The sequence below is a fragment of the Capricornis sumatraensis genome, chromosome 22 (assembly GCF_032405125.1).
Source record: "Capricornis sumatraensis isolate serow.1 chromosome 22, serow.2, whole genome shotgun sequence".
Classification (NCBI taxonomy): domain Eukaryota; kingdom Metazoa; phylum Chordata; class Mammalia; order Artiodactyla; family Bovidae; genus Capricornis; species Capricornis sumatraensis.
In genome coordinates, this window is record NC_091090.1 from 32639911 (window position 1) to 32665904 (window position 25994).

A 25994-nucleotide genomic window follows, 5' to 3' on the forward strand; every position below is an offset into this window, starting at 1 on the left:
TGAGTTGGTTGATTTGGATTTGCAAAGCCATTCTCAGGGTGACCTCTTTACTGTGCAACTGTTGTGCCAGGGCTTTCTCTAGTTGCAGCAGGGGCTGCTCTCTAGTTCCGGTGCACAGGCTTCACATGTGGTGGCTTCTCTTGTTGTGGAGCCCAGGCTCTAGGTGCCTGGGTTTCAGTAGTTGCAGCACTCAGGGTCAGTAATTGTGGCTTGCTGGCTCGAGGGCACACAGGTTTCAGAAGCTGCAGCACTGGGGTTCACTAGTTTTGGCTCAAGGACTCTAGAGCTGGCAGGCTTCATTAGTTCTGGTTCTCAGGCTTTAAAGCAGCGGCTTGGTAGCTGTGGCATCATTGCTCCAAGGCATGTAGAATCTTCCAGGACCAGGGGTTGAATCTTGTCCCTTGCACTGGCAGGTGAACCCTTATCCACTGTGCCACCAGGGAGGTCCAGGAATGAGCTAGTCTTGGGGCAAGTCCCTCCAGGGTCAACAAAACCCCAGATGTCAAAGCATCAGTTCTGTTCAGTTCAGTCTCTCAGTCGTGTCTGACTCTTTGCGACCCATGAATCGCAGCACGCCAGGCCTCCCTGTCCATCACCATCTCTCGGAGTTCACTCAAACTCATGTCCATTGAGTCGGTGATGTCATCCAGCCATCTCATCCTTGGTCGCCCCTTCTCCTCCTGCCCCCAATCCCTCCCAGCATCAGAGTCTTTTCCAATGAGTCAACTCTTCACATGAGGTGGCCAAAGTACTGGAGTTTCAGCTTTAGCATCATTCCTTCCAAGGAACACCCAGGGTTGATCTCCTTCAGAATGGACTGGTTGGATTTCCTTGCAGTCCAAGGGACTCTCAAGAGTCTTCTCCAACACCACAGTTCAAAAGCATCAATTCTTCAGCGCTCAGCCTTCTTCACAGTCCAACTCTCATATCCATGCATGACCACTGGAAAAACCATAGCCTTGACTAGACGGACCTTTGTTGGCAAAGTAATGTCTCTGCTTTTTAATATGCTATCTAGGTTGGTCATAACTTTTCTTCCAAGGAGTAAGCGTCTTTTAATTTCATGGCTGCAGCCACCATCTGCATTGATTTTGGAGCCCAGAAAAATAAAGTCTGACACTGTTTCCACTGTTTCTCCATCTATTTGCCATGAAGTGATGGGACCAGATGCCATGATCTTCGTTTTCTGAATGTTGAGCTTTAAGCCAACTTTTTCACTCTGCTCTTTCACTTTCATCAAGAGGCCTTTTAGTTCCTCTTCACTTTCTGCCATAAGGGTGGTGTCATCTGCATATCTGAGGTGATTGATATTTCTCCTGGCAATCTTGATTCCAGCTTGTGCTTCTTCCAGTCCAGCGTTTCTCATGATGTACTCTGCATAGAAGACAATATACAGCCTTGACGTACTCCTTTTCCTATTTGGAACCAGTCTGTTGTTCCATGTCCAGTTCTAACTGTTGCTTCCTAACCTGCATATAGATTTCTCAAGAGGCAGGTCAGGTGGTCTGGTATTGCCATCCCTTTTAGAATTTTCCACAGTTTATTGTGATCCACACAGTCAAAGGTGTTGGCATAGTCAATAAAGCAGAAATAGATGTTTTTCTGTCAAAGCAACAGGATATAACAAATGAAAGACATGATTAATATATTCTGCCTGGGAGTGGAGACCTTAGGGGTTTAGTCTTTGCTTTGCTCAACTGTTCAGACCCTGGCAACCCTGCAGAAGCCTGCAGGCCATGTGGCATCAGCTGATGGGCGCAAGTGTCATCTGGAGTACAGGTGGGTGGGGCCCTGAACACTCATAGTCCTGGGAGAACAGCTCTTGTCTACCTGTCCTCCAGGCTGCATGCTTCCTCCAGGCCCTGTCCCCTGCATTCAGGGGCTGTTCTCTTCCTTCTGGAAAGTACCGGAAAAGTGCATGGTGGAGGGTGTCCCAGGGAAGGCCTGCCATCAGGGAAGGCCTAAGCATCATGATGCTTACTCCCGCCTACATGTAGACCCCAAACCTCTCCTTGTTTTCACTCATACCAAAGCTCCCTGAAGTTCTCTCTACTCTTTTTTTTTTAAACTCTGTTTCCCTTTTTCCAACATACATGTCTCCTGTAACACACACACACACACACACACACACACACACACAGACACACTGTGACTCACTGTAGCGGCTTGGATAGGTATAGGGAAGGCTGTAGACTGGAGAGGTCTAATTTGCTTGAAAAAGAATAAAGAACATCCTCTCAATGAAAGCACATCAAGCAGCTTACCTTTAGTTCTCCCTGGAGTCCTTGTCTTTCCCCAGCAACCTCCTGAGCGCCCTCTTGACCTCCTTGTTCCTCAGGGTGTATATGAGGGGATTAAGTAAAGGGGTGCCCACTGCATAGAAGAGACCAAAGAACTTGCCCCTCTTCTGGGCGTAGGGATTTTTGGGCTGGAGGTAGACAGCAATGACCAAGCTGTAGAAGAGGGTGACCACAATGAGATGGGAGGAGCAGGTCCCCAGAGCCTTCCTCCATGCTACGGCAGAGTTAATCCTCAGCACTGCCCGGACAACGGCACCATAAGAGATAAGGATGAGGGTAAGTGGCATGACCAGGAAGATGACACTGGACACAGCTAACTGGATTTCATTGTAGGTGGTGTCTCTACAGGACAGTTGAATCAGAGAAGGGACTTCACACACAAAGTCATCTATCTGCCGATGTGGGCAGAAGGGCAGGCGGAGGGTCGGCGGTGTCTGGACTACTGATTGGACCAGACCCATTACCCAGGCCATGGCTGCCAGCGGCCGGCGCAGGCAGGGGTGGATGATGGTGGCATAGTGGAGGGGCTGGCAGACAGCCACGTAGCGGTCAAAGGCCATCACGGTCAGGAGGACACACTCCGTGGTCCCCAGGAACAGGAAGATGAAGAGCTGGACAGAGCAGCCAAGGAAGCTGATGGTCTTCCTTGGGCCCCAGAGGTGGACCAGCATCTGCGGGACACAGCTTGTGGTGAAGCAGAGGTCCAGGAAGGAGAGGTTGGAGAGGAAGAAGTACATCGGGGAGTGGAGCCTGGGCTCCAGCACAGACAGCAGGATGATGAGTGTGTTGCCCACCAGAGTCAGGAGGTAAGAGATTGAGACAACCACGAAGAGGATTCTCTCGAGCCCTGGGTGTTCAGAGAAGCCCAGAAGGAAGAAGTCCACCGGGGAGCTGTGGTTGACCATGGCCTGTTCCTGTCCAGACCTAGAGGGATGAGGGCTGTCTGAGCTGTGTGTTCCCACCTGTCTTGTAAGAACTCACCCTGGGTGCTTGTCAGGTCACACCAGATGGGCAGTTCTCTTCTGTCGTCACTCACTCAGCCTGTTTCCCAGCACATCAGCATCCAGCAGCGCCTTCTCTTCCCCTGCTCCTGCTGGTCAAATGAGGTCCAGTGAGAGTGAGGAAGCCGTGAATGTGCAGAAGACAGATGGAGACTCACACTGGTATCTCAGACGTACTGAGTGAAGGCAAAAGAAACTGATGTGAAACAGGGAATAATCAATCAGTTTTCCTTAATTCAACAATCATTTATTAAATGCCTATTTTGTTCTGAGGATTGTGGTAGTTTTCAGTATTCTCTTCTGTCAGAAATCATTACCAAAGGATTCATTTTTACTGAGTTTCCTTCCTGAGAGTATCTATGCAGTACTTCCTACTTTGGATCATACATTTTCTGGATCACTCATGTTTTATCCACCTTACTTTCATTTGTAGGGGAGCCACCAGAGGCAGAATGTATGAATTAAGGACATTTCTTCTCTGTATGAAGTGACCCCACCACAGAGATATTGACTAGGTTATCTTGTCCCATGAAAAACTTGTGATAGGGACTTCCCTGGTGGTCCAGTGGCTAAGACTCTGAGCTTCCTCTGATCAGGGAACCAGATCCCATTTACATATCAGATCTGGCACAGACAAATAAGTATTTTAAAAAATGGTGAGTTATTAAACTAAATACAAGAGTGTTTTCTATAAATAAAAAACCTGAGGACTTCCCTGGTGGTCAGTGGCTAAGATTTTGAGCTCCTAATGCAGGAGGCCCAGGTTTGATCCCTGGTCAGGGAATTAGATCCCACATATCACAACTAAAGATCCCATGTGCTGCAAAAGACCTCATGCATCCAAATAAGTAAATAAAAATTTTTTTTAATAAAGCCCTAAGCTCAACTTAGCATTACATGTCACAAAATAAGACCAAACAGGCAGCCAGTTGTCTTGCTTTGGAAGTAGAAACATCTATACTAATTGGACCTTGAAATAAGGAAGATGATGTAATTTAAAAAAATGCTTTCCCTTTCAGATAAGATTACATCAAAAGCAAACTATGCTGAGTTGATATTGAGATATTTAAGTAGAACATAGAATTTGTTGAATGCTTTCTTAATTCTACTCAGTATTTGAGATTTTAAAACTTTCTATATCCAACTCTGAAACTTGCAGAAAATTTCCAAGTCTAAAAATTCTTGCTTATTCTTGATCAATGAATTGTTAGTATTTGCCACTTTTAAATCATTCTATCTTTTCTTTATATACACAGTTATATTTATTCAGAGCTATTGGCGAGTAGGTTGTGTACATAATGCTTCTTCACACCTTCATATGTTAGCATGTAGGCAATGGCACCCCACTCCAGTACTCTTGCCTGGAATATTCCATGGACAGAGGAGCCTGGTAGGCTACAGTCCATGGGTTCGCTAAGAGTCGGACACGACTGAGTGACTTCACTTTCACTTTTCACTTTCATGCATTGGAAAAGGAAATGGCAACCCACTCCAGTGTTCTTGCCTGGAGAATCCCAGGGACGGGGGAGCCTGGTGGGTTGCCGTCTATGGGTTCACACATAGTCGGACACGACTGAAGTGACTTAGCAGCAGCAGTTTCTAATCAAAAGGAAATTCTTTTATGTAAACATAGTACAGCTACTCAGTATAGAAAATCCACCATTGGCAAAACATTGACTGTGGCTCATACTCATAATTTTGCTAATAATGTTATTTATAGCAAATTTCCCCATAAAAGATCCAGTGCCTATCACTTATGTGTGACCTTGGTCCTATAGTAGCGTTTCCTTAGCTACTGAAATGAACAAGTCTTCAAGTATAATGTGATGGGTTTAAGTCTCACCAGAAGAAGCAGAGGCTGGTGTACAGCTGGCCTCATGCAGTAGTTCAAAAGGGAGGAAAGGGATAGAAAATGTTGAGATCACCAAGAAATTGAAGGCCAATAAAGCAAAGATGATGGGTGTGTGAGAGAAGGAAGTCTGCACAGTAAGGAGGATTCTGGGCAAGTAAGTCAAGAAAACATCCTGGAGAAGGTGACCCGGATCTTTGCTGTGAAAGGCAGTTTGGGTCACAGGTGAGCTCACAAACAATCCTAAAGGAAATCAGTCCTGAATATTCATTGGAAGGACTGATGCTGAAGCTGAAACTCCAATACTTTGGCCACCTGATACGAAGAACTGACTCACTGGAAAAGACTCTGATGCTGGGCAACATTGAAGGCAGGAGGAGAGGGGGTCGACAGAGGATGAGATGGTTGGATGGTATCACCGACTGGATGGACCTGAGTGTGAGTAAGCTCCGGGAGTTTTGGTGATGGACAGGGAAGCCTGGCATGCTGCAGTCCATGGGGTCACAAAGAGTTGGGCATGACTGAGTGACTGGACTGAACTGAGCCCACAGCTGGCTGTGAGATGTGGAACCACTCTGGCAGTCAAGGGGCAGAACTGGGGGTCTTCTGAGAAGAGACAATCGTAGGAAGCCATTCAGAGGATGTGGTGGCAAGCATATGGGTAGTTTTGATGGCAGAAACTGTCCCAGAAGCTTTTGGAATGGGAGAGGCTTCCATGTTGGCTCAGTGGTAAAGAATCTGTCTGCCAGTGCAGGGGATGCAGGAGATGTGTGCTTGATCCCTGGGGAGGGAAGATCCCCTGGAGGAGGAAATGGCAGCCCACTCCAGTATTCTTGCTGGAAGATTCCAGGGCAGCCTGGCAGGCTACAGTCCATGGGGTCACAAAAGAGTCAACACGGCTTCGATACTAAACAACAACAACAACAAAGCATTTCTTCATCACAGAGTCGCCATTTTATGTTAGAAGCTACACTTCATCGCCTTTTTGCTAGGACTCCTTTATGTCTTCTTCTCCAGTTCTTCCATCGTTACTTTCCCTTTGAGGGTAAGATTTGTTCCTTTTAATAACTTTTTTTTGCAGCTTATGGAATATTAGTTCCGTGACCAGGCATTGAATCCATGCAGTGAAAATGTGGAGTCCTAACTGCTGGACCACCAGGGAATTTCCAACAATTTGAGTAATAAAAAGTGTATAAAATATGTCTATAGGCTTTACAAGATAATAAAATAAACACATGGCATACCTGCCCCCAACTCCCTTTTAAGAGCAGAACAAATGTTACCCATAGCTCTGGGTACCTCTCTGATCACATCTGATCACAAAGAGACATCTTCTCTTTGCTCTTTAGGAAGGAATTGGTATTCTGCTTATTTTAAATTTCTTTTGAACTTTATAGGTGTCCTACTGCTTGTATCTCAGCAATTACCCATCAAGTTTTATTTATCCATCAGCTGTAGAATTTCCTATGTTCTTATTTTCTTGGCAATGTGTTGCCTTACTCTGTATGTTATTTCTGGATATCTTCAGGTTCTATCTTCCTTTGACTCTCCGTTCCTTCTTTTTGTCTGTCTTTCATAACAGGTCTTTTCCTCACCCTCTTTCTCTAGGTTCTTCTTTTCTCTTACACCAAGAAAGGCAAACACTACTTTCTAGTTCCCATTGATTTCAACATTGAATGTTTAATCTTTTATCTGTCACCAAAGAGTCAGTCATTTCTAAGAGCTACAAGGTCATGAGATGCAAATTCCGCATCCAGTAATGATAATTTCATATTTTATTTTCATAGTTACCATCTCTTGAGTGTTTCCTAAGCACCAGGCACTATGTTAAAATTTTTTTCTAAATATCTGTATTTCACAAAAACCATGGAAAAACTTGTTGATACTATCCCTCATTTGTAGAAGAAACAGCCTCAGAAAGGATGAGTAAGTCACCCAAGATTATCCAGCTAGTAAGCACCAGGGCCAGATTTCTAGATCCTGTTTCATTCATAATATTAATCACGATATATAGTAATGGAAGGGCTATAGGAGAAGAATAAATATGTGACTTATCCACAATCAAGTCAGCCTCCTTATTGCCTTGCTACCAGAGCATCCCCATGATATGGAGCTTTTGGACTGGTTCAAGCCTTCACTCGATCCTTATACTGAAAACTAAAAGCAAATTATGAGAAATACTGTATCTTTGAAATTGATTAAAGCTCAGATTTCAGGTAAGGGTAATGATTGCTATGGCTTCCTTCCCCAGTCACTTTGCAAAGCACATCACAATAGATTGCTCTTTATGACAACTTCAAGAGATGGGCACAATTATTATCTTCTTTTTTGGATGAAGAAATGAAAACGAACAGAGGATGAATCACTTGCTCTGAAAGTGTAGCTAGCAAGCACCACCGCTGAGATTTGAACCCAAGGTGGTGGTTGAGGAGGTCATATAATAACCACATCCCACCATCACTTTGCTCAACATGTGAGGCCAGAGGCAGCCTTTTACTGTGGAGCTTTTTGATAACAAGTTCTCCTCCTCAATCCAGGAAGTTAACTTCTCTTTTAGTGGTACTGGAGGTAGAAAGGGAAGAGTGGTGAGGTGAGAGGGAGTGATCCCAGGACTCTTTTACCATGGAAAGAAACACCTCCTTAATTCTGCCAAGCAATTCACAACTAGTTAGCGACTGCTACTAATCATGGTTAAGAAAAGACAGGAGGATCTAGAGAAAATGTGCCAGAAACAATGCTCCCTTTGGTAAATAGAAAGGTCTCCCTCTGCTCCCCTGGGTCACAGGGGAGTACAAGGGTATTGTTTTCTTTTTACTACCACCTCCTGAGGGTCATGGGCTTCCCTCAGTGGTAAAGAGTCTGCTGCCAGTGCGAGAGCTGCAGGAGATGCGGGTTCAATCTCTGGGTTGGGAAAATCCCCTGGAGAAGGAAATGGCAAACTACTCCAGTATTCTTGCCTGGAAAATCCCATGCACAGAGGAGCCTGGTGGGCCACAGGACATGGGGTCACAAAAGAGTTGGACACGACTTAGCAACCAAACAACAACAAGGGGAACAACAGCCTGCCTACTTAGAGTAGAGACTATTTCACAGGCTCCCTTTCAATTTCATGTGGTTGTAAGATGTTAGGCAATAGGATGTAGGAGAAATCTCTTCTGGCCATTTCATGGAGCCTTTTAAAAAATACCACTGAAGCTCTCTCTTCCTGGAATAACGATGGAATGGCTGGGGGCACTAGATACCATTTTGGACCACAACAATGTGGACCATGTCGTAAAAATAGCAGAGCTCAAAGGAAAGTGGTCCTGAGCTGCTTTTTTTGAACAGAATGATCATATTGGCTCTGAATCTTCTCCTTCTGAATTTTGAAGTTACTACTATCTTTATGAAGCCAAATATTTTTAGGTATCTGTTAATGGTAACAGAGCTTAATCCTAAGTGAAATCCCCAGCTGACAGAAAAAAGTACTAAGCTTGAGGATGGTGAAATAATTTGCATGAAAGTAGGAAGGAGAGCCTGAATTTATTCTAGGAAGGCCTAATAGCTGCAAAGTGGATGAGGGCCACTGGCCCACACGCCACATGACACCTCCTAGTGCGTTGACTACTCCAGGTATTTTGTCCATTTAGTCATTTTTCACAAGTTGCCATCATACTAAGATCGTGGCTCAGTGATAGTTCTTGAGTTGTATATATATAATGTATATATTATATATATTGGGTTTATTTGGTTAGATTTGACCAAAAATCTAACCAAAGATTAGATTTGACCTCTGACTTTAGTTAAATTCCTTTGATTTCAGAAAATATTATAGAATATATTATTGATCTTTCCAAGTTTTGGATTATGTAAAGTATTATTGGATGTTGCATGTTTGGGAGTAGGGAAGGCACAGGATCATAACAATTAACCTACTATCATCAGTTCAGTTCAGTCACTCAGTCGTGTCCCAATCTTTGAGACCCCATGGACTGCAGCACGCCAAGCCTCCCTGTTCATCACCAACTCCTAGAGCTTACTCAAGCTCATGTCCATTGAGTCAGTGATGCCATCCAACCATCTCATCCTCTGTCATCCCCTTCTTCTCCTCCCCTCAATCTTTCCCAGCATCAGGGTCTTTTCAAATGAATCAGCTCTTCGCATGGGGTGGCCAAAGTATTGGAGTTTCAATTTCAACATCAGTGCTTCCAATGAACACTCAGGACTGATCTCCTATGGATGGACTGGTTGGATCTCCTCGCAGTCCAAGGGACTCTTAAGAGTCTTCTCCAGTACCACAGTTCAAAAGCATCCATTTTTCAGCACTCAGCTTTCTTTATAATCCAACTCTCACATCCATACATGGCTACTGGAAAAACCATAGCCTTGACTAGATGGACCTTTGTTGGCAAAGTAATGTCTCTGCTTTTTAATATGCTGTCTAGGTTGGTCATAACTTTCCTTCCAGGGGGTAAGTGTCTTTTAATTTCATGCCTTCAATCACTATCTGCAGTGATTTGGGAGCCCCCCCAAAATAAAGACAGCTGCTGTTTCCACTGTTTCCCCATCTATTTGCCATGAAGTGATGGGACTGGATGCCATGATCTTCATTTTCTGAATGTTGAGCTTTAAGCCAACTTTTTCACTCTCCTCTTTCACTTTCACCAAGAGGCTCTTTAGTTCTTCTTCACTTTTTGCCATAAGGGTGGTGCATATCTGAGGTTCTTGATATTTCTCCCAGCAATATTGATTCCAGCTTGTGCTTCATCCAGGCCAGCAATTTGCATGATGTACTCTGCATAGAAGTTCAATAAACAGGGTGACAATATACAGCCTTGACAGACTCCTTTTCCCATTTGGAACCAGTCTCTTGTTCCATGTCCAGTTCTAACTGTTGCTTCCTGACCTGCATACAGATTTCTTTAGAGCCCGTCATGTGGTCTGGAATTCCCATATCTTCCAGAATTTTCCAGTTTATTGTGATCCACACAGTCAAAGGCTTTGGCATAGTAAATAAAGCAGAAATAGATGTTTTCCTGGAACTCTCTTTCTTTTTCCATGATCCAGCGGATGTTGGCAATTTGATCTCTGGTTCCTCTGCCTTTTCTAAAACCAGCTTGAACATCAGGAAGTTCACGGTTCACGTATTGCTGAAGTCTGGCTTGGAGAATTTTGAGCATTACTTTACTAGCGTGTGAGATGACCTATTATAGTGCTAGCTTTTCATGGCCATCTGCTTAGCAACTAGTGATTGAGCACAGAAACCGGTTCCCATCGGTGCATGGTGCATAGCTTGTAGCCAGTTCCATCTTGAGCCAGTGACAGCATAAAAAAGATACATACCCCTTCCCTCACCCCTTTCTCTGTTTCCTCCTCTCTTTTGCTATTGAACAGGTAATATATACACAGGGGGCCGAGAAATGAAATATTGCTGGCTGTATCAGAAAACTCACAGTCATCAGCGATTGCAGCACAGGTGAGCTGGTGAACCCTGAGGGAAGTCAGGAAGGAAACAAAGAGTACCTGCCATCTAGAAGCCATCAGACTGCAGCTGCTCCCTACAGTGAGCCCTGAGGGAACTCAGGATGAGAAAACACAGGATACTAGCCCCGGAGAGCTGAGATGCATATCAAAGGAAGGATTTCAATGAGCCCAGACTCTTAACATCTTCCCACAGGTAGAAAAGCAGTAAATTCCTTAAGACACCTAGTTTTCTTTTATTAGCAGTAATCTTTTATTTCCAGTACCTGCCCTTTGTTGTAAAACTCCTATAAATCCTAGCTTCCACTTCACCTTATTGAAGCAGTTTTCTCAGGTTTACTTGAGATGTTGTTCTGGTGCTTAAAGTTGGTGGCATGTCCCCTGAAGAAAACACAACCCTTAACTTTAAGGTGGTGAATATATATTTTTTTAGTCGACCCTGCAAAACTCAAAACCGGAGAAGGCCCTGGCGACCCACTCCAGTACTCTTGCCTGGAAAATCCCATGGACGGAGGAGCCTGGTAGGGTGCAGTTCACGGGGTTGCTAAGAGTCAGACATGACTGAGTGACTTCATTTTCACTTTTCACTTTCATGCATTGGAGAAGGAAATGGCAATCCACTCCAGCATTCTTGCCTGGAGAATGCCAGGGACGGGGGAGCCTGGTGGGCTGCCGTCTATGGGGTCGCACAGAGTCGGACAAGACTGACGTGACTTAGCAGCAGTAGCCGCAGCAGCAAAACTAAAAACAGTAACAGGACAAGGTACATAATAAGTAAATCTCCCTCCCATTCCAGTTCCTTAGACAATACAGTTTGTTTCCTCTCAGAGATATTGCATGTATGCACATTTCAGCATATGTGTGTATATATTTTTCTTTTTTAAATACCAGAAAATTATACATTTTGTAACTTGATTCTTTCAGTTAATTCCTCTGTATACACTTTCATTTATTTAATTCCTTGTTGATATGTTTCCATTTTTTGGATGACAAGTAATATCACATGAATATACTTGTTTTGATACATATCTTATTTCATATATATATGAGCATACTGATAGAATAAATTCCTAAAGTGAAATTGCTGGGTTTAGGGTAGATAGATGAAAAAAAAATTAGTTATAGCTTTGGTACCACAAAAGAATTATGTAACATATATAAACTCTAAAGTGTAATTGTGTCATAATCAACACTTATGGTTTTTACATTTTTATGACAGCTTGATGACACACTATATGGTTTTAAATACTAATTGTTGTTTTGCTTGTATTTGTTTTCCTTTAGAACATTTATGTTTTAGGTTATAACATTATTTTATCTTTAATTGACTGAATATGTGTTTTCTCTTAATTAATTAATAAGGCAACATACATTAGTTCCATTCAATACATTGCTTCAACAAACATTAAGCTCCCAAAGTTAAACATTAAACATGACAGTATGGGGCTTCCCTGGTAGCTTAGCTGGTAAAGAATCCTTCTGCAATCCTTCTGGGTTGGATCCCTGGGTTGGGAAGATCCCCTGGAGAAGGACATGGCAACCCACTCCGGTATTCTGGCCTGCAGAATCCCCATGGACAGATGAGCCTGGCAGGCTATTGTCGATGGGGTCACCAAGAGTCAGACATGACTGAGCACAGCACAGCATGTGACAGGATGAGCTATCAGGGGGTTCTCAAACGTCTTATTCGCTCTTGAAAATCCTCAAGTGACCCCTGTCAGCATTTAGATTGGACTTCATTTATTTAAAAAACAAATATACTCTGAATTTCAAAGTAGCTTGTCTCTTTCTCTGTCTCTCTGGATAGGTCTGCTTGGTTTGAAGAGTTATGAAGAGCAGCATACTCTCTGCAGTCTCCTTGGCCTTGTCTTCTTTCACTCAGCCGGTATGTGGCATGTCCATCTGTATCGTTGCTTGCAGGTATAATTCAACCATGTTTATTGCTGATGCTGTTCTACAGTTTAGTTATCTATGTCCCTATTACTGGAAGGTATTTGGGTTGTTTTAGTTTGGCATGTCCATTTTTTATTTTGACAAATGTTTTCCAAATGGTCATTCTTTGAGATTAGACAGACTTTCCCTACAGCCGTTATTAAATAAGAATTCACAGATGCATTTTGATTGAGTTTGGTTGGCATTTCTTTTTATTTATTTATGGCTATCTGAATCTTATTAAAAAGCAGAGACATTACTTTGCCAACAAAGGTGTGTCTAGTCAAGGCTATGGCTTTTCCAGTGGTCATGTATGGATATGAGAGTTGGACTATGAAGAAAGCTGAGCACTGAAGAATTGATGTTTTTGAACTGTGGTGTTGGAGAAGACTCTTGAGAGTCCCTTGAACTGCAAGGAGAGCCAACCCGTTCATTCTGAAGGAGATCAACCCTGGGATTTCTTTGGAAGGAATGATGCTAAAGCTGAAACTCCAGTACTTTGGCCACCTCATGAGAAGAGTTGACTCATTGGAAAAGACCCTGATGCTGGGAGGGATTGGGGGCAGGAGGAGAAGGGGACGACCGAGGATGAGATGGCTGGATGGCATCACCAACTGAATGGATGTGAGTCTGAATGACCTCCGGGAGCTGGTGATGACCAGGGAGGCCTGGCGTGCTGTGTTTCATGGGGTCGCAAAGAGTCGGACACGACTGAGCGACTGAACTGAACTGAACTGGAGTCTTCCTTGCTGCATGGACTTATCTCTAGTTTCTGTGAGTGGGGACGTCTCTCTAGTTGCAGTGCACGGGCTTCTCATTGCAGTGGCTTCTCTTGTTGCAGAACACAGGCTATAGGGCCAGCAGGCTTTGGCAGTTGGCATATAGGCCCAGTAGCTGTGGCTCCCGGGCTCTAGGGCCCAGGTTCAATAGTTGCGGTGCACGGGCTTAGCTGCCCCGTGGCATGTGGGATCTTCCTGGACTAGGGATGAAACCTGTGTCTCCTGCATTGGCCAGCAGATTCTTCATCACTGAGCCACCAGAGAAGCCTTCTGACTGGAATTTCTGAAGCAATATTCCTGATCTCAAGGCAGTTTTACAAACTGCTTCATAGCGTTTTGAAAGAGATAGGAAAGAGGCTTCTGCTCCAGGGAGTCCCAGTAGGGTCAGTGATGTGCCCTAGACCACCTGGTCAGCTGTCCAAGCTGGGAGGCTGTGGATGTCCAAGACATTTGTTTTAAAACCTGCAAAAGTTTCCACAGCATGATCTTTGAACTTGGCTAGTTTTCTGAATTTGTTAGAGGGGCAAAGGAAAAGAGATCTTTTTGCCTCTGAAAAAGTGTATTGTGACAGAGAAAAAAAAAAAACAAGTCAGATGGACACTGTGGTGAGAAGCAAGGAGTCAGTTCCCAAGAAGAATCTATAGACAGCAAGGGACATTGGGATGTTTGGGACAGCCCTTCCCCTGGACTTAGGCTGGGAGGGAATTGCACGTAAGAAGGGAGGAGGGTAAAGAGAGATCAGAGTCCAGATTTGTTATTCTTGTTCCTTGAAAGGACTGAGTTTCTCGGAATCCAGATCCTGTCTGGGGAGGGAATCACGTGAACTAGTTTTTCCTGCGAAAATCTGTGGCTTGCCCTAGAGTAACTCAAGGCAGTAAAATCCCCCGCTCCAGTGGGCAGTTTTTCTACTGCTGTGTGGAATTGCCTCGCAGTGTTGTCTTTTATTATTCACAGTCCTGGGAGAGCAGTTCTCTCCCACGGTGCCATCTTTCTCCAGGCTCTGAGTCCTGCACTTGCCACTGCTCTTTGTTTACCTCTGCCCAGGCAGGGTCTGCCACATGCATCCAAAGGCTCCTTGCATCCTCTGCTTTCCTTTATCTATTTATTCCATCAACTCGTACATTACCTATAATAAAAAGGTATGCAAGGGCATATACTCCCCACCCTTCTTTCCACTGAAGCACAATGTGAGAAGATGAGGACTGTAGAAATAGAGGTTTGCATTTGAACCCTTACTTGTTGTTTAGTCTCTCAATTGTGTTCAACTCTTTGCGATCCTGTGGACTGTAGCCCACCAGGCTCCTCTGTCCATGGGATTTCCCAGGCCTGAATACTAGAGTGGGTTGTCATTCCCTTCTCCAGGGGATCTTGTGGATCCATGGATTAAACCCATTTCTCCTTCATTGGCAGGTGAATTGTTTACTGCTAAGCCACTAGGGAAGCCTGTGGAACCCTTACTTACCAGCTAGCACTAATATGACTGTGGATAAGTTAGCATCCTGTTTATCCATAAGGGTACTAATACTTGTCAGAATCCTAAATTACTTAATGAAGTACCATTTAATAAAACTTTGTGCAGTTCCTGTAACATAATCACTACTCACTAAGTGTTAGCATATTAAGAAGCAGAGACATTACTTTGCCAACAAAGGTCCGTCTAGTCAAGGCTATGGTTTTTCCAGTGGTCATGTATGGATGTGAGAGTTGGACTGTGAAGAAAGCTGAGCACCGAAGTTTTGAACTGTGGTGTTGGAGAAGACTCTTGAGAGTCCCTTGGGCTGCAAGGAGATCCAACCAGTCAATTCTAAAGGAGATCAGTCCTGGGTGTTCTTTGGAAGGAATGATGCTAAAGCTGAAACTCCAGAACTTTGGCCACCTCATGTGAAGAGTTGACTCATTGGAAGAGACTCTGATGCTGGGAGGGATTGGGGGCAGGAGGACAAGGGGACGACAGAGGATGAGATGGCTGGATGGCATCACCGACTCGATGGACGTGAGTCTGAGTGAACTCTGGGAGTTGGTGATGGACAGGGAGGCCTGGCGTGCTGCGATTCATGGGGTCGCAAAGAGTCGGACACGATTGAGCAACTGAACTCTACTTAACTGAAGTGTTATTTTCCTATTAAGATTCAATTACTTATTCATTTATTGATTTACTCATACATTTGGCAAATATTTAGTAAGAATGGAGTGTCAGACAGCCTGAGAAATGTTGAAGATACAAGTTAAGACTTAGCCATGGCCCTCAAGAGTCTCACTGTTTACTGAGGGTGAAGGACAAGTACACTGATGACATTATTTCTAGAGAAACATGCTCTGGGAAGTTTGCTGAAGGAGTATAGGAGGACAGAAAATGGGCATGTAACCCAGCATAGGATGGAAGAGAGTCAGGGAGGTCTTCCTGAAGGAGACGCTGCTTCTGTTGTATATTCTTATAAATCCATGGTGTTGGGGGTGGAGTTAAAGGGAAAGCCATGTTCAATGATCTGGTGGCAGAGAGCCTGGCATGTTCAAAATTACACAGGGAATTCAGGACCCCACACATGGAAAGAAGTGGCTAGATCTACAGATCTGCAGCTCAGGGTGGGGCTGTGGATATAGATGTGAAGGGTGTCAGCAGACAACTATCACCCCTGGGAAATATTCCTGGGATCCTCCTCCCACTGAGAATGTAAAACTTGGCACCAAGGTGGTATAGGTCCCAATATGTACATTCCCAGGCCAGAAAGGTAAAGCAGAAAGGGTATTAAAAAAGAATGATTTAATTTAAAGCAGCTTTAACCATCTATTCTCCACTTCTCTTTCCAATAATGATGTGGAAACCTAAGAAATTGAGGGGTGCAAATAAAATGTGAAAACTGAAAGCTGTTTCCTCAAGTCTGCTTTGTACAGCTTTTTCTTTCTCTCTCCAGACCCAACACCCATCCTTGTCCTGCTAGAGGAGGTTCACTTTTTCTATCACTTTCAACCTGATCTGACGTTTTTTGCCTGGCCACTGATGATGTTTCAGAGCTCCCAAATCTTATTGGACAGCGGGTGCAGGGTAGCCCTTTTCTACTGTGGGGTAAGCCAAACATCACAATCATGTTTTCTAAACAGAGAGACTCTTGGAACCTGCAGAAATATCTGAAGGGAGAAGAGCAGGTCAGGGCTTTCAGTCTATTCCATCAAGTTGCATTCTTCCCTCTTCATATTCATTCTGTTTATAAAAAAATTTGTCTACCACACAAAGTATATTTAAATAATAATTAGTTTTACCAACTTTATTAACTATCTATTAAGAGCTTCAGTTAAAAGAACATGATTTATGTTAAGCTTGTTGAAATATTGGAATGAGTTCCTGGATCCCATTACTTGTGTAGACACTTCTGCAAAGCCAAGTTCTTTAGGCTGGAAACTCCTGAAATAAAATGGGATCATGTGAAATTTGTCAATGAATGAAGGGACAGTAAATGTTCACTGAAAACACAGTAAAGAAATTAACTTGGTTTTTTTTTTTTTTACAGACTTGAAATTATTTGGAACACTTTAAATACATGTTTTATTTTTTTTTAAAGGGTTTTATGGCGATGTCCTGAGACTTTCAGAGAGAGCAGGGATTAACTTGAAATGTTAGGAGATAAGAGTGATCAAGAAAATCCTCTGAGCATGCACAGTTTATGTTCTCCCTCTCTTTTTTAAAAAAAATTATTCATTCACTTGGCTGTGCCAGGTCATAGCTGCAGCAGGCGGGACGGCATGGGAATTCTTAGTGGAGGCATGTGGGATACATTTCCCTGACCAGGTTGAAGCCGGGTCCCCTGGGTTGGGAGCTTGGAGTCCTAGTCACTGGACCACCAGGAAAGTCCCCTCTCTTTTTGTCCCTAATTCAAATGTGAAAATCCAGGGGGTCAACAGCTCCTTAGGTATTTCTGAGGTCACACTAGTGAGGGTCCAGGGGTAAAGGTGAGAAAAGAGAGGCACTGTGGTGCGACAAGGCTATGTGGTTTTGCATGTGGAAGGTGGGAGTCAGTGTTGGATTGCTGGCTTCAGATTGTTCTCAAGTAGTGGATTTGGTTTCCAGGTTCTCAGACAGCATGAGAAGAATGTTAGAAAACTCAAGACCCAGGAATCTAAAGTTCTTTGTAAAGGACATTTATAAACAAAATTTTCTGAGTCTGGAAGACACTTAGGAATTCTCTCCAATCATCTCATTGTATAGACCAAAAAGCCAACATCCAGGGAGGTGAACAGACTTGCCCAGGTTAATTGAGTGTCAGCCCTGGGACTGGAACTCATGGGTCTTCTCAGTCCAGGGTTATTTCTGTGTTTTCTCCAGGTCAGCTTCACAGCCTAGCTTCATTCTGCTAGGCTAGGGTTAACAGGCTGCTCCTGGTCACATCACCCATGGCAACTCTCACTGTCCTCTCCGGGACACCTCTGTTTTCAGGAAGTTCTCTGACTAATGGCAGCAGTGGTGTCGGGGCGGGGGTCTTAAAAGCTAAGGGGAGGACCACAAGTGTTAAAGGTCTTCAAGCTAGTAAAGGTCAGAGATGCAGGCTAGGAAGTCACAAGTCAGGATTGGGAATAGTGGGTTGTAAATCAGGGGAAAATTCTCAACAGAGAAAGACCATCCCATGTTTGAAACAGGGAGGACAAATGGGTTGACTGTGGTGCCAAGCGCCTAGTCATAATGTACTTTTGTTTCCTGACTCCCCAGTAGCAAAAGTGAAAGTAACTTGAGGCTGTCTGACAACAAAGGGTAGAGGAAAAACTTGAAAACCACAGCACCCAGGCAGGGGATTTCCAGTTTAGCTGCTTATATAAACTGGAGGCGAGGTCCTTCGCTCTGTCTCCTGATTCTGCTCCTCTGATTGCAGACATGGCCACTGTCGATGTGAGTTGATTTGATATGAGTGTGGGGAAAGGGAGAGAACCTCTGAGACATGGGAGAGAATCGGAAATGGATGAGGCATAGTGCTGGGAGGTAAAGGGGGGGTTGCTGGAAAGGCATCTGGAAGGGGAGGAGATAGGCACTGTTACTTACTGAATGTGAGGAAAGTTTCCATGAAGAGAACCAGGTCGCTTGGCTCCTGAGTTCTCTTGCACTGAGACCTTACACTGGTCACACTTAGGGGTACATGGTAGGAAGTAGGAGTGGGCTTTGTGCTCAGCAGGGCTGGCAAGACTTGAAACTATGGGAATATTTTCTTGATCTTTTTCTCTCTTATCCTGTTTAGGCCTCCAGGGCTCTTAAGCTTTCTTCTTTTACCAAAAGAGAGGTCTGCAGAATTCATTTATTCTAAGTTGTTAATGCCTGTGTAAGACTATATGCTCTACAAAAAGAACTTGGAATGAGGCTAATGCTTAGCACAGAAGCGTGAGAGTTCAGTGAAGAAATGTCTGTGGCATCTAGTTTGGGAAGGTATTTTGAATGAAGCCTGAAAGAGGTTCTCAAAGACTTTCAGGTGATAGCACAGGAGTGAGATTCCCTGTGTTCATATTATTGAAATAAGACTCAGATGTAGTCCCTACTTTCTGTGAACAGGACCCTGGTCCAATTAAAGGAGGGATCATATTCTACAACAGGTGGATATAAAAACACAGGAAACAGATGAACAGGTGATATTGAACATAGCTTCACTACAATGTGTGAGTTATTATTTAAAGCATTAAGAAAGAAACTAACAGTACAGAAAAGATGTGTTGCAAACAGAATTTCCTTCTGAAGAAGTCATGGTCATGGAGGATAGCCATGTTAGTATTCCATTAGGCTGTCAAGTCTTGGGAATTCTGTTTGAGAGCTGTTTTTCAAATCTGGTGTACATCTTTGAATGCTTTCTAGTGTATTTAGTTTTTGACATTTGACAACATTTATCTGGAGAGGAGACAGGTAAATAAGATAGGGGATTATCAATAACATTTTGCAGTGGATTAGAGGACAAAGGGATAAGACTGGTTTTCTTGCATTACGACCTGGAAATTTCGAAAACAAGTTTCAAACAAGGGATGGGCACAGCTTGTTGTAAAGGATCTGGAGCACCAGACTGGCAGTGAAGGGTGGGAGCAATGGAGGAGGGGGCACAAAGGGTGTAGAAGAGGGCAGGCATTCTAGGCAACTGTCTCTTGGCCTTTTTTTGTCCAGGTGACTGTCCATTCTGAGGCATGGAAACCAATGACCTTCACTGCACATCCGGGAGACAGAGTAAATAAGATCAGTGAACATGTCCGGTCTAAGACCAAGGTTCCCGTGCAAGATCAGGTCCTCCAGCTGGGCTCGAAGACCCTAAAGCCACAGAGAACTCTGTCATCATATGGCATCGACAAGGAGACGACCATCCACCTCACCCTGAAGGTGGTGAGGCCCAGTGATGAGGTGCTGCCCTTGGTTTTGGTGGAGCCTGGTGATGAGGGGCAGAGGCACGAGCTCCAGGTGCGAAGGTCCACCCCAGTGACCCAGGTGAAGGAGATGATCAAGATGAAGACCGCTATACCCCCTAAGAAGCAGATTGTGATCTGCAACGGAAAGAAACTGGAAGATGGAAAGATCATGGGAGATTATGGCATCAAAAAGACCCATTTACTCTTCATGACGTACCCCTGCACTGGTGGGTGATGACCCTGCAGATGGAGTGATAGCAGAAAAGAAAGAGCTCATTTCCGTTTACTTCTTACTCACTAACCACACCCTCTGAAAATCTCCCAAAATTAATGTGAAAGATAATAGAAGATTTAGGTTGGGCTGGTGAAGAATGTTGTAGAACATTTCTAATTCATTGATTCTTTCATTCTCACATGATTGAATAATTGCAAAATTGCATATAATACATTATATGTGGATATGTTAGAATATATTGGAATTTGAACACCTATTAGAGGTAACTTCAAAGCCAGCTTGCAGTTTAATCCTGACTTGGCTCTGACTCATAGGAAAACTCCTATTTCCTTTCCCAACCAACAAGCGTACATTTTAGGTTGTGATCCATGTTCTTCTAATTACTGTTTGCATCTATTTTTAGCACAGTGCTTCTTCTATCATATCACTCAAAAATTGTTGAGCTACATTTACTTTCTACTTATAGAGAATAGCCAAATGCTTTATTGTGACGTGAACTATTTACTGTGATGATTCCAATCTTATTAATAAATAATTTAGAAATTCAATCAAATGACTTCCCTTCGTCTTATTTAAAGCTATTTGTTATGAAGTGAAACTTGGCAGCATGCCCCCTCCTACTCTGTTTCTCACATTCTTATTAAACCATTCTTATTTCTGGGGATGATGGTGGTCATGGCAAAATATTCACGGTGGGGATCTAGAGTATGCCTCTAGTGGGGGCTCCTTGGGAGCAGATGTACTTTAGGTGGGAACAAATATTCAGAAAATTGAGTGATTGTGGAGCAGTCTCAGTCCTGACTGCCTTAGGCTCTAGCAGGTCTTCTCTGGGTTGGACGGGGGCTGAGGATTGGTCTCTGGGTTGACCCCAACACTGCCCACAGTCTGGCTAGTGGAGTGTTCCCCTCTCTGCTTCCTCCATCTCTCTCCCTTCCTTTACTCCTATGTCTCACCACCTTAGGTCTCCTTTCCAATCACCTATATGTTTTTCTCGGAGCCTGAAACATGTCGATCGTCTTCCGCACTAGTCTCTTCTCTTGTTTATAACTGTCTCAAGAACCACTTCCTGCAGAAGCCTTTCTGAACTTAACACCACTTAGCACAGACCGCACTTACAAGGTGTTGCTCACTATAATTATGGGTGAAGTTCTCTGGAGTGGGCACTATTGAACTGGGTAGGAGGGCATTTGTTTGCACTGATTCCCTGCAATGAGAGACCATGTCTTCTTTTTTTTGGATGGAATCTCCCGCAGGGCTGAGTCTATGATTTGATTGTCACTTAGGGATATGTCTGATGACAGACACCATGGGGTCTTCCATGGCCTCTTCCACTAGACTGGGATCTTCATACATCTCTTGCCAGCATACGCACTCTTGGCTTGGGGATATGGTAAGCCTGAAGATGGGAAAGGTCCTCCCCAAATCTCACTTTCTTATTTTCATCAGTTTAGGAGAAAGCCCAAGGGCCATTTTCCCCTTACTAAACCTGCACAGTTAAAGGACATGGGGGGTTTTCCCTACAGCACAAGAACCTTTCCTGATGGGAGGAAGGGACCTCCCCATTAACCATGGGCTTCTTAAGGACAAATCTGATGGATTCTTGTAGAGAAATGAACAGCCTGAAGGCTAAACCCTTTCCACTGGGCATTCCCATCCTTGGGCCCTGGGGTAACACTCTCCTCCTTCCCTCCCCTATTGACTCACTGAGCATCTTGCCCTCTCCCCACACCCCCCAGGAGCCTCCTCGCTGCCCCTTTCACTTCCTTATTCCTGAGGGTGTAGATGAGTGGGTTGAGGGCGGGTGTGACTACAGTGTAGAAAAGAGAAATGAACTTGCCCCGCCGTTGGTTGTAGCTGTGCGTGGGCTGCAGGTAGGTGTAGATGGCTGAGCCATAGAACAGGCAGACGGCTGTCAGGTGAGACCCACAGGTGCTCATCGCTTTCCTGCGGCTGCCTCTGGTCCTCATGGCCCATATAGCACGGGCCACGCCGCCATAAGAGGCCAGGATGACGGCGGACGGCACCAGCAGGATGAACACGCGGGCAGCAAACATCTGGCGCTCGGTGGAGTCCTGGCCGCCGCCGTCGCAGGCCAGCTGGAGCAGCGCGGGCAGCTCGCAGATGAAGTGGTCTACCCGACCCGGCGCGCACAGCGGCCGAGCGGCCAGGAGCGCGGTTTGCGCGGCCGAGTTGGTGAGGCCACCGAGCCAGGCGGCGCCGGCCAGAGCGTGGCAGAGGCGCGGGGAGGCGAGGCCGGCGTAGCGCAGCGGACGACACACGGCGGCTGCGCGATCCAGAGCCATCACCGCCAGGAGGACGCACTCGGCCGAGCCCAGCGCCAGCGACGCGCACAGCTGCGCCAGGCAGCCGCCGCGCTCCAGCCTCCACTCCCGGGCGCGCAGGTTGGCCAGCAGGGGTGGCACCACGCTCGTGGTGAAGCCCGCATCCACCAGGGCCAGGTGGCAGAGGAAGTAGTACATGGGCGTGTGTAGTCGCGGCTCGCGCACCGCCAGCAGCACCAGCGCCGAGTTGCCCGTCAGAGTCAGGAGGTAGCAGAGGAGGACGAGGACGAAGAGGACAGGCTGCAGGGAGGGCCAGTCAGAGAAGCCCAGCAGGAGGAAGCGCTCCTCTGTGCTGTGGTTGCCCTAAAGAGGGAAACTCACAGGTTTGGAAGGACGACACACAGGGCGATGTGTCCCTTACAAGCAAAGGAAAACCCGGACCCTGGGAGCGGGGAGGGGGAACAGATGGCAGCACACACTTGCTTAGGTGTCCACTGGAGCTCATTTACAGATCTGAACCCTTAGTTTAGGAAGGCAGCCGTATATTAGTATACTCTAGTTATATATTTACCAGAAAATTCTATGAGCAAATAAATAGAATCTCCCTCTTAGAGATGAACAGACTTGGGCTCAGTAAGGTAAAGCATCCCAAGGTCATAGATAAGTGAGTGGTCCTGTACTCAGGACTGTTTGATTTCCAAAATCAATGTTTTTTCAGTGGCTTTCCTGCCAGAAGGAGAAATTTTAATTTGTGGTTAATCTCTCTTCTAGGCTGTGTCCAATGTCCATGCCACTCCTGCTTACCAGCTACTGTGATGAGCGTGAAGAACACAGATGGACTCATATATACTAGCCTTTAAATCCAGAGTCATCTGGGTAGAGAAAGACCACTAGTCAGGAGACCTGGGTTTCACCCAGTAGAACTCCCTTTGGCTAATGATTTGATATGGGGACGTCACTTCTTTTCCTCCCACCTCAATTTTTTTCACGTGTGAACCATTGAGTATGAGCTAAATGACCTCTGAGGTTCCTGTACTACCTTCCTGGCTCTCATTGTAATAAATATTTTTTTCACTTTAATAACTATTTTTCAAGCAAAGTAAAAGTGGATGCAAAAGTCTTAACCCTTGAGGTAATGCCAAATCAAATTTGTAACAGTACAGAAATCATCATGGTTGATGTGATGGATAAAAGTCACATAGAAATCTTCCTACTGCATGGTCCCTGACAGGTATCATTATAAGGATAAGTTATTTTAAAAATCATATTCACTGTTCTTAAATTATAATCCTGTAATTTTTATTGTTCAGAAAAGAACCTTCTTCCCCCAATACAACATTGTATTTGTATGGTTCTCTCATTTATCTTCATTAAGCAGAACAAGTATTCATGTTTTGATTAACAATAAGGCTTTGGGGGACTTCCCTGGTGGTCCAGGGGCTAAGACTTGGCACTCTCAATGCAGAGACCCTTTGTTCAATCTCTTGTCAGGGAACCAGATCCCACATGTCACAACTAACAGTTCACACGACACAACAAAAGAGTCCTGCATGCCACAATGAAGATATTTTATGCTGCAACCGAGACCTGGCACAGCCAAACATTGATAAATAAATAAATAAATATAATTTAAAAAAAACACAAGGATTTGGAAGTCAGACTGCCCTTGTTCCATTCTTGCTTCTCTCATTTCTTACTCGAGCAACCTTGGCCAATGTTGTTTAACCTCTCTGTGCTTCAGTTTCCTCACGTGAAAGCAGAATTGGTTAAGTAGGTCAAACATGTCAAGCTCTTTCATCAGTTTCTGACAATGTCGTAGATGGTGAATAAATGTTAACTATTAAACTCTATTTCATATCAGGAAATAGGCTTCTAGAGGGTTCCTACACTAGGTAAGGACAAAACTGGTGTGTGAATTTATATCCCTTTTCATATATTCACTCTGACCTTATGTGAAAAGTTAGATAATATTCTTATTTTTTGTAATAAGAGAGGAGGGCAACTGAGGTTAAATAACTTGCTCAAAGTCCCATAGTTTGTAAATGCCTCTCAGGATTTCAACCCAAATCTGATTAATTCAGGGATCCTTGCTTTTTAAAATGAACCAGGCTCTAATATACTAAGGACTGTGATGGATAAAATTCCTTACAAAGATTTACTATTATTTCTGGATAATATTATAGTCATATCAAAGATGAAAAAAGTATGAAAGCTGACATTTAGGCTTATGGTTCAATGGTGTTAGGGACGTTGAGTTATAAAAAGTCAAATTTTCTAATTCTGTGGCTACATAGATACACAACAGTTCAGCCAGGCAAGCCTTAAGACACTCTTCTGGAAACCCACCAAACTCTGAAAACAGGCACACAGTGGTAAAATTGCACAGACATCTTTACTGCAGGTACACACACATTCCCAAACAAGTAGCTCAGACATGTTTGTACACACACACAAACACCCCATAATCCTCCTCAAGCATCCAGAACACAAATATGTTGTAAAAAATATTCTAATGTGTCCTCACACATCATTTGGTGTTCTAGAATGCACCCTTCATTCATTAGACCATTTTTAAAAAGTGGGATGTGGTAATAAGCCTACCTTCATGTCTTATTCTTTGGCACTGATGTTTAGGCCTTCTGAGAGGCTGGTCTCTTGCTCCTGCTCTGGATTCTCTGGGTTTGAAGTGACCTTTGGAGGGATGAAAGAAAGGCCAAGTCACACGACTGTTATCTCTGGAATGGGTGCCTGAGATCACAGCAGTTACCTTAGGGAAGAAGACTCAAGGTGGGTGCTTCTTGCTGGTCAGCAGGGGAATGAATAGAATGTCCTGGGGCAAGAAGCCCCCTAAGTCCTGGGATACACTGAGATCCAGGTAGAGGTGGTGATGCGGGTTCCCGGAGAACCCTGTAATGAGGTGTAGACAAGGTGAAGACCTGACCCTTGTGGTGATGGCGAATCAGTATTGGTGGTGGCAGCAAAGATGTCTTTCCTTAAAAATGTTTTTTAAAAAATGAAAAAATGCCCACATCTCATTTTATTAGATTTGATTCTTATGTGTTCAAAACAAAAAAAAGAAGCATAAAAATGTTTTTTAAAAAAATAGAAAAAAGTCTGCATCCCAATTTATGTGTTTAAATAAAAAAAAGCATAAAAATGTTTTTTTTTAAATAGAAAAAGTTCATATTCCATTTTATTAGATTTGACTCTTTATGTATTTAAAACAAACAAACATAAGCATAAAAATAGTTTTTAAAAAATAGAAAAGAAATGTCCTTACTGATTCTTAAGGGCAGAGCAGTTGTAGAGAATGAGGAAGGAGCCGGGGAATTAACCAATTCCTGTTATGTAGAGAGAGGGTGGAGCTCTGGGGACTCTATGACCCTCTCCCATAATTAGTCCTTTGTATGGAGGTGTCCAGAGAGAGAGCTCTCCCAGGGTAGGCAAGGGAAAATACTAGAGGGAACGGTCCCTTTGGGTAGAGTGTCCCTGGCAGTGTGTGGAAGCCAGAGGCAGCATGACTCCTTCTCACATTGTTGCTACTGTTAATTTTTAACTGGTTTAGGATTTCATTCTCTGTTGGGTGACCTTCAGCCAGCTGTTCAACCTCAGTGATACTTGGTGTCACCATCTGTAAAACGTAGGTAGCAACCCTGACCTGTGGGAGATGTTATAGATTCGATGAGGTCATCCTCAGTTTTGAACGCAGCTTCGGCTCTCACTTCATCAGCTTTACCCCCGACACTCCTCATTGCTGTTATTTCCCACCTCACCCACTTTGCTTTCCTTTGAAACA

The 25994-nt window shown here is 44.3% G+C and overlaps 3 protein-coding genes across 3 annotated transcripts; 1 reads left to right on the forward strand and 2 right to left on the reverse strand.

The window, feature by feature from the left end:
• Positions 1-2266: 2266 nt before the first annotated feature.
• Positions 2267-3205, reverse strand: LOC138069419 (olfactory receptor 2H1-like). Its single transcript, XM_068960714.1, has one exon. It carries the CDS (start codon positions 3203-3205, stop codon positions 2267-2269), a length of 939 nt encoding a protein of 312 aa, XP_068816815.1.
• Positions 3206-18084: 14879 nt separating this feature from the next.
• LOC138069602 (ubiquitin D-like) lies at positions 18085-20348 on the forward strand. The gene is made up of 2 exons (XM_068960944.1): positions 18085-18197; positions 19446-20348. Exons 1-2 carry the CDS (start codon positions 18183-18185, stop codon positions 19914-19916), a joined length of 486 nt encoding a protein of 161 aa, XP_068817045.1. The 5' UTR covers positions 18085-18182; the 3' UTR covers positions 19917-20348.
• A 1268-nt stretch (positions 20349-21616) lies between these two features.
• Positions 21617-25950, reverse strand: LOC138097957 (putative olfactory receptor 2I1). The gene is given in 2 exon segments (XM_068994175.1): positions 21617-22614; positions 25857-25950. Coding segments are annotated over 2 exon segments (1092 nt in total).
• Positions 25951-25994: the final 44 nt, after the last annotated feature.